The 16092-nt window shown below is 46.7% G+C and overlaps 1 protein-coding gene across 1 annotated transcript in view; it reads right to left on the bottom strand.

Annotated features, from left to right (window-relative positions):
• Window positions 1–16092, bottom strand: part of LOC118206178 (probable E3 ubiquitin-protein ligase HERC2) — a 361668-nt gene that overhangs the window by 297354 nt on the left and 48222 nt on the right. The window contains exons 3-4 of the mRNA XM_035378468.1: window positions 6260–6302; window positions 3707–3932 (exon numbers count right to left, since the gene is read on the bottom strand). Coding sequence (XP_035234359.1) covers window positions 3707–3932; window positions 6260–6302 — 269 coding nt within the window. The remainder of the gene's footprint in view (window positions 1–3706; window positions 3933–6259; window positions 6303–16092) is intronic.

Below are 16092 nucleotides of genomic sequence, written 5' to 3'. Positions count from 1 at the left end.
TTCACTCCCCCTTGCACCGGAAGAATGGAGGCATTAAGACGCCTGTAAAGTCGTGCTGTTATTCTCCCCCCCCCCCCCCACCCCCCACCCCTACAAGACGATTATCGTCAAAGAAAATATTTATCCCTTATTTTCGGCGCGGTAAAGAGGGCCGCCCGTAATCGCATTATCGTTTGTGTCGCTATCCAGATCAATCGCGGACGCGGCCGTCGAGAAGCCGGTTCGCGCTTTCGAAAACATTTGTTTGCTTGATTGGCCGACTGAAAAATCCCCGATCAAACAAAAATACGATCCTTTCTTCTTATTGTTATTATTAATAACGTGGAGAGGGGCCGGATATGAACGAGGGGAAGTTTGCACTGATTACCATTTGTTCCAGCGACCCGCGGAAGATTCTAGAAGGGCGTCGGCTGGCGCAAATCGGAGCTCCGTTTCTCTCCCTCCTCCGCGCGCGCACTTAGGGGAAGAATAATGTTTGAGGATCGCCGACTGCGGCTGGCGGCGCTCGCTAATAACGCGCGGAAGAGACGGGCGAGGAGGCCGTTCGGAGGAGGGAAGACGGGCCTCGGCGCGACGGCGCGCTCTGAGGATTCCGCGAACGCCGCGCGAGCGCTCCAGGACAATCCGCAGCGCTGCGTCGGCGCGCGTTTCGTTTCAGTCGAAAAAGCAAAAGGGAGTTGCAGGGGAAGATACACTTCAGAATGAGGCTTTTTGTTTGTTTATTCCTTACTGCAAATATCTTGGCAAACACACAGACACTGTCTCCCTCACATACACACACACACACACACACACACACACACACACACACACTCTCTCTCTCTCTCTCACACACACAGACACAGCACACACACGCACACACACAAACACGCGCACGCACACACACAAACACGCGCACGCACACACACACACAAGCAAAAAAAAATAACAAACCCCCCCCCCCCACTCAGCCAGGAACGGGACGAAACTCCGTCATCCGAGCGTGACGTCTCGGAATTTTCGAACCTAACGAGAGCTTTTTTTTTTTGGCAGCTTCCGTCGAAAAGGCAGACACTGATTAACAAAACACTTCGGAGTACAAGGCACAGCGGTGCTCAAAGAAAACAGCGATGATCTCCACTTAATCGCGGAAAAGCCCAGAGCATCTGCCAGCGGAGGGGCAGGAGCCGCGGAGCGCGCTCGCTCCGATAGGCTGTCATCTCCGGAGAGCCCCGGCCATATGCTCTGCTCCGCCCGCAAACTCCAGAGAAGTTAATTTTCTGACAAAACGCCGGGATAAATATGACATTCAAACAAGTGTGCTCGCTCAGGTTGAACAGGCGTTTTTTCCTCCAGCCCGCGCGTGTCACGTTTATGCGTTGTTTTTTTTTTTTTAAAACCTGGGAAAAAACTCGCGAGTCTGTCAGCGGCGCACGACCGCACGCACAGGCGTACAAACATGCGTGCAAATATACTGTACATGTGAAATATATATACTCAAATATACTCAAATGTGAAAAAAACTAAATAGAAAAATATCATACACCTACATACATATGCACAAATGCCATACATGCAGAGACACACAGGCACGCACATACACATATACACACACACCTACACACACACACACGGCGCGATGCCCTGAGCTCGTATTTCTGGAATAACAATATCATTAAATGGAATGACGTGCATTTAAGAGGCCAAAATCGAGAACCAGTGTGGGTGTCCCTCTCTCTCCGTGCAATTTCACATTCTGATTTTCCAAAGCCATTGTCCGCCAGGAGATTGTCTTTCATTGCGTTTCTCCCACAGCGCGGCGCTGAAACAACGTCGATCAGACTGTTTAATAGGGACGGCGTATAATGGGCTTCTGTTGCAGGTGAAATGCCAGAGCGGCCAAGGACAAAGGGCTCGCAGGTGCGAGCGGAACCGCCAGCTCACCTTATCAGCTCGGAGATAAAGGAGATCGCGTTTCTGAATTCTCATTGGCGGGGAAAAACACACACCGAACCCCGCCCCCACCCCCCCCCTTTCTCTGTGTGATGCTCCTAGGACCTTAGGGCCGAGGGGCACCTCACACGCAGGTCCTCACGTCGGTGTACGATATCGCACGCTGAGCCCGTGGAAGCACGCCGGCAGGCCGGGCAGGACCCCTGGAACAAAGAGCGCCGAAGAGCCGCGTTCTTTCGGTTCCGCCTTTGGCTTCGGGCCTCCGGAGGCCCATGGTTAGGCCTGTGGAGGCCCATGGTTAGGCTGCGCTACACCAGAAACGCTGGAGGGGGGGGGGGGAGCTGCTTTTCAAACACGGCTGTGTGTCAGCTGTTGCAGATATGATGCGTCACATGCATACCAAACCCTGAGCTGGCCCAACGACTATTTTCGCTCTTACTGACGCAGGGTGCAGACAAACATCTTTATCAAAAAGAAATAAGGTTCGTCCTCCAATGCGCGCGTTCCTGCCACATTACTAGGAGGAAAAGGAGCCACTGCCGTCAGTGTCCAGGGAATTCATGATAAACGCATTGCGGGCACACTAATGACTACCAACTCAGAACACAATGACAGGAAACTGGTTTCCATGTGTTTCAGTGAAACAAAATGGCTGGTTGATGGACAGGAAGGCAGAGTAAGGGCTGCAGATCTTTCCTACCACATTGCATCCCAGCTACCACAAAACGTTCTCACAATGTGGCTGCCATGTATTGGCAATGTTATAACATTAACAAAACATTCCGGTAACATTGCGAGAACATTTTGTGTCATCTGGGATGGCACCCATGGAAGTCCCATTCCAGACCCGAGGGGTTACAGTGGCATAACCCACAGAGTTGGGGTACTGCAGTGTATTAGGAAAGAGTGAAATTAAATGAGTGCGCAAATTTGAGCCCATGAACTAGCGAGTGAACCCACACCCTAAATTGGAGGGGATTTCATTTCCATAACATTTAATTCTGGAGCTGTCCCACTCAGTTGAATACAGTAGTCAGGATGTTTAAGGAGACAGAGTGCATGAAAGCTCCTTTTTTTTTAGCCCCCCGGAGATACCGGGCTCACTGCCACGATTAGCTAGTCTTGCTAATTGTATTCCATATTTATTACGCTGATAAATGAAAAATTAATGATAGCTCGAACTTTAATAACCCCCGTCGCCACAGTCGGTTTTAAAGGACAAATTCAGGGATTTCTTAAATAAAGCCAGGTTGATTGGATGAAACGTTTCATCTTTTCCCGGGTGGGTTCCCCGTATCCGTTAATTACCAGCTTTGTTTAACTAGACGTGAGACGCGGGTTCGCCTTCTCTCTCCCGTTCGCATGAAAGGTTATGATTTTGCAAGAAATCATCTTTCGACGAGCAAACCGGAAGGCACATAGGCACATCTTTTATAAAAACTGTTCTTTTGGAACATGCAATGTGACTCTGTGTGTGTGTGTGTGTGTGTGTGTGTGTGTGTGTATGTGCACTTGTGTGAGTGTTTGTACCTTATTGAACTTGTGTTTTGTAGTTGTCCAACGACCATGATATTCACTTTTGTACGTCGCTTTGGATAAATTCGGCTAAACGAATGTAACGTAATGTAATGTAACGTTATATATACACATTATACATACACAAAACCATGCAGTAATTTGTATATATATGGAACTTCATAAACATCTTATATTTTATTTGTGTTGGTGAGCGTGCATTTATATTCTGCACATTATAGGCGTATTCCACTGGTACCTGATTCTCCTTGAAGTCCATTTTCCTGAAGTCGTGGCCCAGCTGAGCGTAGAAGTTGTTGCCGAAGCTGAAGGCCTCTCCGGAGGGGGTCCAGATGAAAGTGTGTCGGCTGCCGCAGGCGACGCCGGCGACCTCCGCGGCCCGCCCCCCGTCGGCACCGGACCCCCCAGGGGGCAGGAACACCTCCGACGGACGGTCCCTCATGTTTCTCTCTCCGTTTCCCAGCCTGCAACGGTCAAATGCCATGAAAATACAGTACAACACTGTGTCAGCTCAAGAATTACACACTACAACGCATCACACTCATTACAAATGTCCCTACAGCTTCATTTGGGGAATAAAGAACAATATATGTGCAGTTTCCTTAAATAAAGAATCAGTCGCAAAAAAAAAAACACTAATGCTGTATGTAATATTATATAGGATCAACTGTACTGTAATCGTACTGACCAATTGCATTGCAATTGACAATTACAGTAAAAATGAACACTATAAGAGTGTTTATTTAAAACTGCGCATTCACAAAATTATTATTATTGCCTCTGCAAATAAAGAATAAGATATCCATCTCAATCTGACAAGGTGGTATAATACACTTGATGAGTATTGAGTATAATGTAGTGGATATACAAATGACTCCAACAGAAAGTGATTTTATATATCGTTTTGCAAATTATCTCAATATATGAAAATTCTAAAAATACAGACAGTCACATGTAACGAAATATAGAGGTATCAAAACAGTGCAAAATTCCACCTCTCTCATACCTAACTGACGGTGACTTTTGACCTATTATCGGGTGTGATTTCTGGCTAGGGGGTACCAACCTTCAAAACCAGTTATGGGAATTATAATGTGATCAGAAGTGTTCTAGATTTAATCGAAATTGGGCCTCAAGCAGTATCTAAATTCAGTTGTCAGTCTCTGTCTTCCTATCCCCCACGATGTCATCTACTGCTTTAGAAAAAAAAAGAAAAAAGAAAAAAAACCCAGCTCCTGACCAGCACGTTAAACTCAAAATACAACTCCCAATAACACAGAGCTGTCTGCTTGTTTTGCACTCAAGCAAGAACCTAACCAACAATTTTCCATTATTTCCAGCGAGCGGGAACAAAAGGTCCCTGCTTGGCTGCTCTCGAGAGCACATATTGATTACAGCGATACTTTAGCACAGACAAGACCACAGAGGGGTCAGCATCATTCTCAGCAGAGAGAGTTTGCCAGCTTTAAAAAATTCACACATTGGACTTCTTGTTTCTTTTTTTTTCTTTTTTTCCTTTTTCTTTTTCCTTCTCCCCCGGTCGTTGTAAACAGAGAGCGCATTTCCCATCTGAGAGAAAGTTGTGTAACCGTACGCGCAACCCTTGCTCTCCAAGTGGGTGTCTGGAACCGAGCGACCCCTGACTAGCGCTCGCGCTAACCCTCCGGAGCGCTTTAATCCGCTTAGAAGGGTCAAAGCGCCAAGACAAGAAAGGATGGCTTTCAGGGAGCGGCGCTGCTCTCGCCCCAGGTAGCTGAGGACCCGCGAATCCCTCTCCCCCCGGCCGTTAGCCGCCCCCCTAGCATGTCATTATACCCCGATCCTGCACAGAGCCTCGTCTCTCAACACGCCCCCTGCACACAAAATCAGCAGACGGCGCTGGTGGTGAAACGTTTACCCCGAGAGCCGTGGTCCATCTTACACTCAAACACAACATTTTTTTTCCAGCTTGCAGAAAAGGCAGGTGAATTCGGAGGACTAAAAAAAAAAACGGATTTGATGACATCTGAATCAGCACAGCTATATTACATTACATTACAGGCATTTAGCAGACGCTCTTCTCCAGAGCGACTTACATTGTATCCATTTATACAGCTGGATATATACTGGAGCAATGCAGGTTAAGTACCTTGCTCAAGGGTACAACGACAGTGTCCTAGCAGGGAATCGAACCAGCAACCTTTAGGGTACAAGACCAACTCCTTACCCATTATACTACACTGCCGCCATATTATTCAGGTTTTTTGTGAGGCATGCACATCGGGGGGGAGGAGTTGAAAATTTGCCAGTGAATGCGAACGCTGTCTCTCATTTGATAAAATGTTTTTTTGTTTTGCTCATATATGCAAATCCAGTTACACTCAGACCGCAAAGCACGGTATAATCATTTTTTGTCATATGTTCATAGCTTTTTTTTGTTCTATTACGTGCGGCATAAGCATGCAATTAGCCCTGACAAAGGTATAATTTATAAATGATCTATTCATCCAGTGATTTATTAAGCGCAGTAATAAGCAGGTTAAATGCCTTGCTAAATAAGATAACAACAAAGCCTTGCCTGGGAATCAGATATACAACAGTTATACACACTGTCACCCTTTCGGGTTACAACATCTAACCGTTACACCCAGTCACCCTTTTGGGGTTACAGCCTCTAACAGTTATACCACACTGCCACCACCTGCACACTTGCTGATTATCATAATGCTAACTTTGCACTTAAATTATTTCACATGAATGAATGAACGTAAACGAAACCCCCCTAATAAAACAAAACTGTTTTTAAACTTACTGTCCACTGCTTCCGTTTCCCCAAGTGAAGATCCGGTTATCAACTGTGGGAGAGAAATGCACAGTAAAATACAATATTTAGTGTACAATACTTATTTACCAAGTGTCCGCCATTTTAAATTGTAGCACCCTATTCGAGCAGTTGATAAGCACACACCTTAATAACCCTCACGATTCCATTCCTATTTAAAGAATAATCAGTATAAAATATATCTATTTCTTGTGATTTTAAGATATTTTTAAGACAAGTGAATTGTAATGACTGGGGGAAAAATGGTTTTGAACCAAACTCGATTAACTGACCATTCATGACTAGCCATGAAGCTCTCAAGTGACTTTGAGAACTACAGTACATGAGCACTATATCACTTCATTAGAAAGAGAAGTGGTTTGGTCCAGGTGATGAAAATATCAGACCTGTTGAATGTCGCGACCGTGGCGAAAACAAGGAAGGACAGACAGAAAGAAAGCATCATACCCCCCCTTTTAAAAAGAGCAAGGCATGTCGCTGGTCCGTTGGCCAGGCTAAGCGCACCATCACTGACCGCCCGGGGCGTTCACGGCCGCCGATTTGTAACCTGCGCGAAAACATTACCGCCAAAACAGGCGGAAAACGGTAGGCCGCGACGGGAGGGGCGGCGAACCCCCGAGGCCTCGCCGAGCGCGAGACGGCGTCGAGCTCCGCGGCGTTAGCACGACGTGCCAACGTCATGTTGACTTCACTGGAATGGTGACCTTCTGGGCCACCTGTCAGAAATGTCCATAGAACGTTATGGCGGGCTTATGAAGGTTTCGTGTAACCATTCTCCATGACGCCTCATTGAGAGCGCTACTGAAATATTGTACCAAAGCGGTATTGGCGTCCGTGCCACTGGACAACGTGAAAGAATCGCGTTACTTTGGCCCTTACGGCCAGACGAGCAAGAGAAAGAAATCGCCTCAGACGAGAGAGGGGGATCTGCTCGGGGCTCTCATCCAATTACAGAGGGTAGGTGTCCGTGCTCCAAACATCATTAGACAAAAAAAAGGAGGGGGAAAAAAGGCAGGGCGCGGGCACATTAAACCGCGGGAGTCAAACGTAACAGGGCGGTAATGGAGCCATGCATCTTCCCCTCCGGCCCGACGGGAGGCGGAAGGGCCGAGGCAGAGGCCGTTTCGGACCAGCGCTCCCCCCCAAACCCCACTCCCCCCCCCCCTTCCCGGGCCAGGTGCGCGAGGATCCGGCCAAAATGCCAACGAAAAAAAAAACCGTGCAGATGACCCCTTGGTGCAGACTGCATGCCAGGATCATGGATCACAGATTTCCTTAGGAAGGCATTCCCATCCTGTTCCGTATAATGTAACATATGCTATACAATGCATAGCGTTTTCCACCGCTGCAGACAGGTGATACAATATAATCAGCGCTGTAGTCTTAAATGAAGAGCATGGGGTGAACGTTGCCCTGCGATTGGTGACCTATAAAGGGTGTATTCCAGCCCAAAGCATGCTGGGATAGGCTCCAGCTACCCATGACCCTGACCAGGAATAAGCAGCTTAGACAATGGATGGATTGATAGGTGAATGTTTATGAAGTTAAATAGCAGAGGGGATTCATTTAATAAAACTGTGGTTTATGGCGTTAGCAGAACAGTAAAAAAAAAAAAAAAAAAAAAAGAAAAGTACATCGTCTTCAATACTTTCCATGAAAAGTGCCGTTTCTCTTCTTCCTTTGCTCGCTGCCGACAGCAAATGGTGCTTTGACAGTGGGCGGAATCTCCCCTGCTTTGTATATTTTGATTAATACCATACAGGAGCCGTGTGCAGTACATTGCCCGGTCCGGGTTCACCAAACCAACTGTAAAATAATGAGCCTTCAAGAAGAGAAAATATGCTTGGGAGAGAAACTTACACATTTCTGAAGGCCCCATTGAATATATTCAAATGAAATGAGGGAACGAGGTCCGGGCTGATTAAATTTGCCGGAAAGTGAAAACTTGCTGCTCTCAATCTGTATTTAACTGTCATCCCTCGGCCCTAACAATGGGACGAGCCACCAGCCTTCTTTGCATATGTTTTCTATAAATACCCGCTCCGCCTCGATTTTTTTTCCGCCCCGGCCCGCGTAGCTACGCGAGAGCCCCGCGGTCTTGTGGGAGCTCGCCCGCCCGCCCGCCCCGCCCCCCCCCCCCAGCCAATCCCGCCGCGCCGCGCCGCGCCCGTCGAACGGTGTCCTCAGCAAGCGGCCAGACCTCATATATTATAAAATGTGTTAGGTGATTTACCTAGGCTTGTCAGGAGAGAAAAATTTCAGGCAAATGCTCGGTAATAAATTGTAATACACGCCGCATATGTTTGACTCATAACCCTTTGGCATTTGGAAGCCGGGTTTTGTTCTGGAATGCTTCGGAGAGAACGCGCAGACTGCAGGAACACCATTTGCTGAGATTTTTCTCTTGTGAGATTTGACCATCGCTCTGAGAAACTAGGAAGTCGACCGCTCCTCACTGCAGTGCCGTGTGATGTGGTATCTACATTCTGACAGGACTGTCACGACAATCTCTGTACGCGCGTATCAGGAATTTCGACAAAATACTACAGAACATAAAGATGTGCCGTTCATGCTCATGATCAAAATCATCAAGATTTATGAAAGCATCATACAGTCCAGTGGTTTTGAGGATTTCCTTACACCAAATTTATTAACAGAAAATGATTACATCTTTCAGTAACATCTAAGCTGATGTCATTAAAACATTCAAGTAAATGTACGACCTGTATTATCCTACTGACTGAATATAGAACACATTTGAGCTGTACACACAGCCACTGTTCTGTCACGGTGCTTAACACCAAGGCTCCCGTGAGGTGATTGAATCTGATCTGGGTGACACTTCACATGAACACAATGGGGAGAGTCATTTGGTTCCATTAAGGTTAAGCCATTTTGAAAATGTTTGTTTCACGAAAGGATACAAAGTAGGACTAGGGGTTTCGCATCTGAATATTGTTAAACTGTCATTTGCTGCATTCCTGCGGGCAAATTCCTCAGCAAAAGTGTTGGAATTTCAAAAGAAATTAGCTATTGAAGCCTACTGCGTTAACAAAAAAACATGTATTAAATAATTCGTTACCATTTCTTTTCATCTGCATCTGGATTTGAGAGCGGAGTCTATTTAACCATTCTGACGGGTCTCATTTCACTTGCCTTTTTCCCCTCAAATTATTGAAATTATTTTAAAAGCAAGGTGAACACAGGCCACAATTTGAACATTCTCCATGCGGTCTCAATGCGGTCTCAATGCAATCTCGACGCGTCGAGAATCGACCAGCGCAAGCGACGCTTTTGAGAATTAGCAGAGGCGCTCGCGCCACGCCGAAAGTCACGTCCAGCGACGCGAGCCCGGAATTACAACAGACCCGCGCGGCGGCTACCTTCGCCTCCGCTTCCCGTCGACCCGCAGACGAGACGGAGCGATAGCCGCAAAGTACCGGGAGTTTAGCGCTAATGAAAGACACCGCCTCTAATGCGAGCGCGATGAGTTTCTAAGTGTTCCCGGAGAATCGCATATGGCAATAATTCACGGGAAATTATATCCCTGAGCCTAACGCTGAGCATAACTCATTTGACCGCACTCGTTATGAACTGCCGCTAATTGTCGCGCACCTCTGTGACGCCTCGCGAAATAACAGAAGAGGAGAGCAGTCTGGTGAACAGAAGGTGGACCAGCAATAATGCTCTTAAATGCCAAATCCAGGAGTACTCAGAGAGCCTTTCTGTAAAGCACCTCAGAACTACGGCAGAAAGGGAAAGAAATTCAAGCCCTAAAGTCTGGATTATGGATGTATGCACTGCATATTCGCAGTAAAGTCAGTCAAAGGTCTCATTTTAACAGAGAGAGGAGATGAAGAGTGAGTCACGGTTCACAGCCTCTGTGTGTGTGCGTGTGTGTGTGTGTGTGTGTGTGTGTGTGTGTGCATATACATTCGAAAGTGTGTTGAATAGGTGAGTGTGCGGATGTGTATAAAAACGTGTATGTGCAAGCACGTTTGTGTGCACCTGTTTGTACACGTGCATGTATGGGTATTCATATATGTATATGGGTCTGTGTAAGTGTGTGCGTTGGTCTTCGTGTGCTTGTACGTGGGCGTGCGAGGCAGATGTTCTTCTCTCTCACCGGCCCGTGACAAGGGCGGCGGCGGCAGCCTGCCTGACATTTCGCGGGAACAGCAGTGTCTTCGGGCCGGCGGCCTCGCCGCTGAGCAACTGGCTCTCCGCGCCGTAAAAAGTGGATTCGCCATCGGAGTCAGCGACCGCGCGCGGGTCCCCCATAAAAACAGAGGACTCCATTATTCTTCCCAATCCCGGCGGAACGCAAGGTCTCCAGCATCATTACTGCGACTAAGAATCTGACTTCCACTTCACCACCCCCCCCAAGCCCCCCCTCCCTACACACACACACACACACACACACGCACACACACGCACACACCAACCCCCTCTGCTGCCCCCTCCCTAATTCCTTCCCTCTAATTATAGGTCAAGCACTCTTTTTGTAAATTATAAAACCTTTGTTCTTATCGAGAATGAAAAGGAGAGTCAGATTGGAGAGCGAGAGAGAAGAGAAGGGAAAAAAAATGTTATAAAAATTGGAGCAGGGGAAAAATTTTCAATTATAAAACCGAGCTAATTTGGTATGACCAACGACTGTCATGCATGCTGACAGAGTTCTATTATGTAGCCATTTGGGTTCTTTCAAATTAGTTATGTTAATGTCCTGTGCGTGAATGTAACACTTGGATGGGACAAGATTTCAGCAATTAATTTCTACAGTCAGCGGAGAGACAAGCAAATTTATTTTCCCCCTCTCAGGGAATTGAAGGAGGAGGGTGGGAGGTGGGGAAAGTGCATTTAGGAGCACGGAACAAGCAAAACACAAGGCCTAAATAAAGGAGAAACAATGGGAGCCAATGCCTCCTCATTCATTCAATTGACAATGTTTTGCAGCTTAAACCTGTTTTATTAATTATGTTTGACATTTCCTTAATTAGTTTCATTTACACCAAATCAATCCCCGCTGCTGTACGGCATCATTTATCATTTTAAAAAATTTGCATAGCGAGTGCTGACTTTTTCTACTTAATTATACATTAAAAGTGTCAGGCGTGCTCGGCGCCTGGCATTATCTGCAGTGGAAAGGTTTGTGGCTGGAGCGCGATGGCATTAATCATAGCAGCCCTCTCTGTGCTCCCGGGCCCTGTTTGGGGAGAGGGAGAGAGAGAGGAAGAGAGAGAGGGAGAGAGAGAGAGAGAGAGAGAGAGAGAGAGGGAGAGAGAGAGAGAGAGAGAGAGAGAGAGAGAGAGAGAGAGAGAGAGAGAGTGGGGGAGCTAGGGAGAGAGAGCGAGCGAGCGGGGGGTTCCTCGTTCTGGTGCCGCCCGCACTCTGGGGCCCGTCTCCAGCCGGCAGGGCCCGCCGGCGAGCGCCAGACAAATCGATGACCTCCAGCCTTCCCCGGGCCGCCGCCGCCCCGCTTTTACGAATCGTGGGGAGAATTTTAAAAAATACATATATAAAAAAATTTTTTAAAGTTTAACTAGCGGAGAAAAATGGCTAATTCGTACGGGGAGGAGAAAAAAAAACTATGCGTTTCGAGTTTCCGCGACGTGTTTTTGTCAAACCGTACCATGCTTCTGCTTTTGTCGTTAGCCGTTGGATAAAATAGTGCAATCTGGGCAGATTTTGCTGCGGTTTCCAGACCGGACACTTACAAGGCTGTCTGCCGGTGACCCAGGTCCATGAAGCAATTCCCCTTTTTATTTCCTCAGTTTTAACCTTGTGCTCAGAGCGCCATTAGCACACATGTTATTCTTTTTTTTGTAAAACTTGCAAAACTGCTCTGGACAAGGCAGCACAACTGAGTCAGGAGTTATTGCAAACACTGGACTGCTGAATAAACTGCTAAACTGTGTGTGTATGTGTGTGTGTGCACGTGCGTGCATGTGTGTGTTTGTTTGTGCGTCTGTGTGTGTACATTTTTGTGTGTGTATGGGGGGGGGGTAGTTGTGTGTGCGCATTTGCGTGCATGTGCATTTGTGTGTGAGCGTTTGTGTGTGTGGATGTCCATTTGTGTCCTTGCGTGCGCATATGGTTGTGTATGTGCATCCACATGCATGACTAATACAGTAGGCAAACTGGATATGAGACATAAATTTGTGTAAGTAAATCCTTAACACACAAATCAGAAATAAAATTATAACACATTATTAGCGCATTTCTACAGTAACGTGATCTGTTACGAAAGAAATTACTTGTAAACTAGAAACTACTCATACGGCCAGAGGAGTATCTTGTGCGCGTGGAATCAGATCTTCCCCTTTGCTTCTCTTTTCAGAAGGCTATAAAGGGCCGGGCGGTACACAGGAGAGATGAAAGCGTTAGCCTCGGTGAGTCCACTGAATCCGGCCGGCCGCAGACAGCAATTCCTGTCCGTCAGCGTCCGCGCCGTTTTACAGACCCCGAGCGGGGCAGTAAAGATCTCCAGACCGTCAAACGAGCGCGTCGTCGCTACGGAGACGGAGGAGGGTAGGGGTTGGTCAGTCTGCTGCACACCTGCTAACGCACACAACGTGGTTTTAACGAAGAGCAAAATCCTCAATGACGCCATTCAGTCTGCGGGATGTTTAAATGATCGCTTCGTTGTGTTATATTTGTACAGATGCTCACAGAGTCGTCTGTTACGCACGTCACCGTGCGCACACTATTGGATAATTGTTAAACACTGCCTGATAGCCATAGACCTAACATATAATTTCATCAGTTAAGCATAAAAAACTCCAATGCTAAATATACAGTAAAGCAAGCCTCACTTTTTAAGGCTTTGAATCAGTTAGAATTTGTTTTGGCCGATTATATTCTCAGATGTTATGTTGCTCTACTGTGTTACTCAAAATAACATTTCCACATTCCAAATTATTGCAAAATTCAATGACCAGTTTGGGTGAGCAGAACAACTTGTACCGTCTCCATAAATTGATGAAACACGCCTAACGCAATGTCCTAATCCATGGTGCTATTTAGCACATTGGACCTTTCAGTTTAAATAGGGAATGAGATATCTGCTGTAAATTCCAAACAAAAGTGTTCAAAATCCCCTGTTTGTGGGCTATGGTGTCTGTGTATGCGTGTGTGAGTGTGTGTGCATGTGTGTGAGTTCATGTACTGACTCTATGTGTGTATTTGTGCATGTGTGTGTGTGCGCCATTGAAAAGGTAACAATCAAACTTGAAATTATCCAAGGGGAGGGGGGGTGGTCTTGTGGTGGCAAATGTGTGTGTGTGTGGCAGAGAGTGGGTAATAATCAAATTCCAAAATTATCGAGAGTGGTCATGGTGTATGTGTATGTGGTTGCGTGTGCGTTGGTGCACACGTGTACGTGCACGCCAAAGAGCGAAATTACAGCGGGGCGGGTTGGGGGGGCTTTTGGCGGAATTAGGCCCGGGAGGAGGAGGAGGAATAAATTGAGCAGGCTTAAGGGCGGGATCGGGTGCTGGAGACCAGTAAGCCCGTGAATAGCGCCATCCAGACCTGGAGGTGGCTCCGGCTCTGCCTCCCCCCCCCCCCCCTTCAAGGGCAACACAAAGGAGCGGCGGGGCTACAAAGGGCCTGATGAAGTCGCTAATACGCCGGTGAGTCCCAACACAAGCAGCGGGGGGGGCGGGGGCTGGGGGGGTGGGGGTGAGGGGGGGGGGGGGGGGGCTGGGGGCTGGCACGGCTCAACGCTCCAGTGCGCTAATGCGCTGAGCAAGAGTGTCATTAGCTTAAGCACTTCTTTTTTTAAAAATATAGGCCTTAGAAGACCTGGTAATTGCAAAAGGCTGGATCGATACTTGTTAGAATAAAAAAAATAAATAAAGAAAGAAATCTTTCGCCCTTGCTCACGGACCGCATATCTCTTTGGAATTAATTCCCAATCTCTGTGTGTTGGGCGGGAGGGGGGGGGCAGACTGGGGGGTAGGAATAAGCATCAAACATCATTATTTCAGAGTTTCCTAATCAGCATATTAATAGTGATGAGCTATCCACGACTTTCTTCCCCCCCGTAAAATAGTTAAAGTAAGCTGTAATTGTACTTTGCTGGATAGGAGGGGATCAGTTCAGCTGGAGAAGCTGTGAAAATCTTTCTTTTTTTTTTAAATGATAATTTATAAAAGTGCTTATCCAGCCTGTACATACCACCCTCCAACACCAACTCCTCAACGAAATACCCCTATAAATGCAAACCATTTCCAATAGCAAGGATTAGCTGGTGCTTTCTTCTTCTTCCTTTTTTTTTTTTTTTTTTCCAAGGATGAAATATTAAGACGAATTCAAATGCATAAAACGTGAAACATAGCGGAATTCCCAAGTACTTCGCACAAAACGAGAAAAAAGAAAAATCGTTTATTTAGACGGCATTGCATTACCGTTACCCTAGCGTTACGACGCCGCTTTTCATAACGACTAAGATAAGTGTCCTGCTAGACACGGCTTTTTTCTGACATCGGCGAGCAGAAGCGGGCCGGATATTACTCGGTTAAAAGCTTCAGTCCTAGGGGTAAAGAGCCCTAAGAATAAAGAGTATCAGTCACGGCTAACGAGCTATAAGGATAGCGCATTGCCTTTATAAATCACTATATCTGGCTGTTTATTTAAATTCATTGGTGCCTCATTATTACTGAGCTGTGCACCTTTAGGTCCGAGTTGATTAGGACTGCCATAGCTCAAAATGGCTTTTAATTCAGTGAAACACTCTCTGACCTTGTTCCGCAACCCTGTGCGGAGCGCGCCGCGGCGCAGACATTAATAATGATGCTACCTTTACGCCGCTGCTGAGGTGCTACTTAAAATATGTATTATTAGTTACCAGCGAAGGCACATTCATCAAACCAAATTACCCTTCTGTGTAAAACTGCTTAATTCCTGGGCCCTCTTAGCTCGCCTAACTATTACCTGCTCTTTAGAAATGTTCAAAATTAAATGCCCTGATAAAATGTCAGAACAATGAGGCCAGGATACAGGTTGGATGCTCACTTGATTACCAGCCCGCCCCCCCCCCCACCCCACCCCCATCCCCCCGACACTCCCCACCTCCCGCACGGCCTTCAGAAGCCAGCCGATGCATCTTCGTCAGAGCGCCCTGTCTTGTCCCCACACACGTGTTTCAGGGCACGCGTGTGCCCGTGTCACAGTGAACCCACGTGTCTCCTCTCATAGAAGGAAGCCTGTTCTTAAAGCAGGTATGCACTGGTGAACACGGCGGCAACATGTGGAACTGTACATTTTCTTTCTCTTTTCTTTTCCCTTATATTTCCATGAGTATTGTAAACAGGGGGTCCTTGAATGTACTGTAGGGGGTCCCTAGCAGAACTTGATATGTAATGGCTATATATAGATTTGGAAAATGTTTCAAAATATAAAACTTTTTTTAAAAATATAACCCTTTTAAAGATGGGGGTCCTCTGGATGCTTTTCAGCCTGTGTGGAGCTACCCGGATAAGAAAAGGTCGACTAGAATACCCCTGTTCTAAGAAGGCATTTTTGATGAAATTCTAATTGTGCATTTAATGCGAAATGTACATTAAAATGCCCAAACCTGAAGTATAAGCAGTGTATTTTAAATTTGGTGGGAGGTCCTCCACAGGGAAATCATTCATTACATTTATAGGACACTATCCTTCCACTTAAAACAGCAGTTGCCTCTATGCAGGAGGTGGAATAAATGAGACAGCCTAAATTTATGATGATCTAGATCTCAATCTATGGTCTATGGGCCAAGTGAGATATTGGGACAAGTTCCCTGTAAAAACGACGAACAG

The sequence above is a fragment of the Anguilla anguilla genome, chromosome 10 (genome assembly GCF_013347855.1).
Source record: "Anguilla anguilla isolate fAngAng1 chromosome 10, fAngAng1.pri, whole genome shotgun sequence".
In the NCBI taxonomy this organism is placed as follows: Eukaryota; Metazoa; Chordata; class Actinopteri; order Anguilliformes; family Anguillidae; genus Anguilla; species Anguilla anguilla.
Note: the sequence above shows the minus strand (reverse complement) of the source record. Positions and strands in the feature narration are given on the sequence as shown.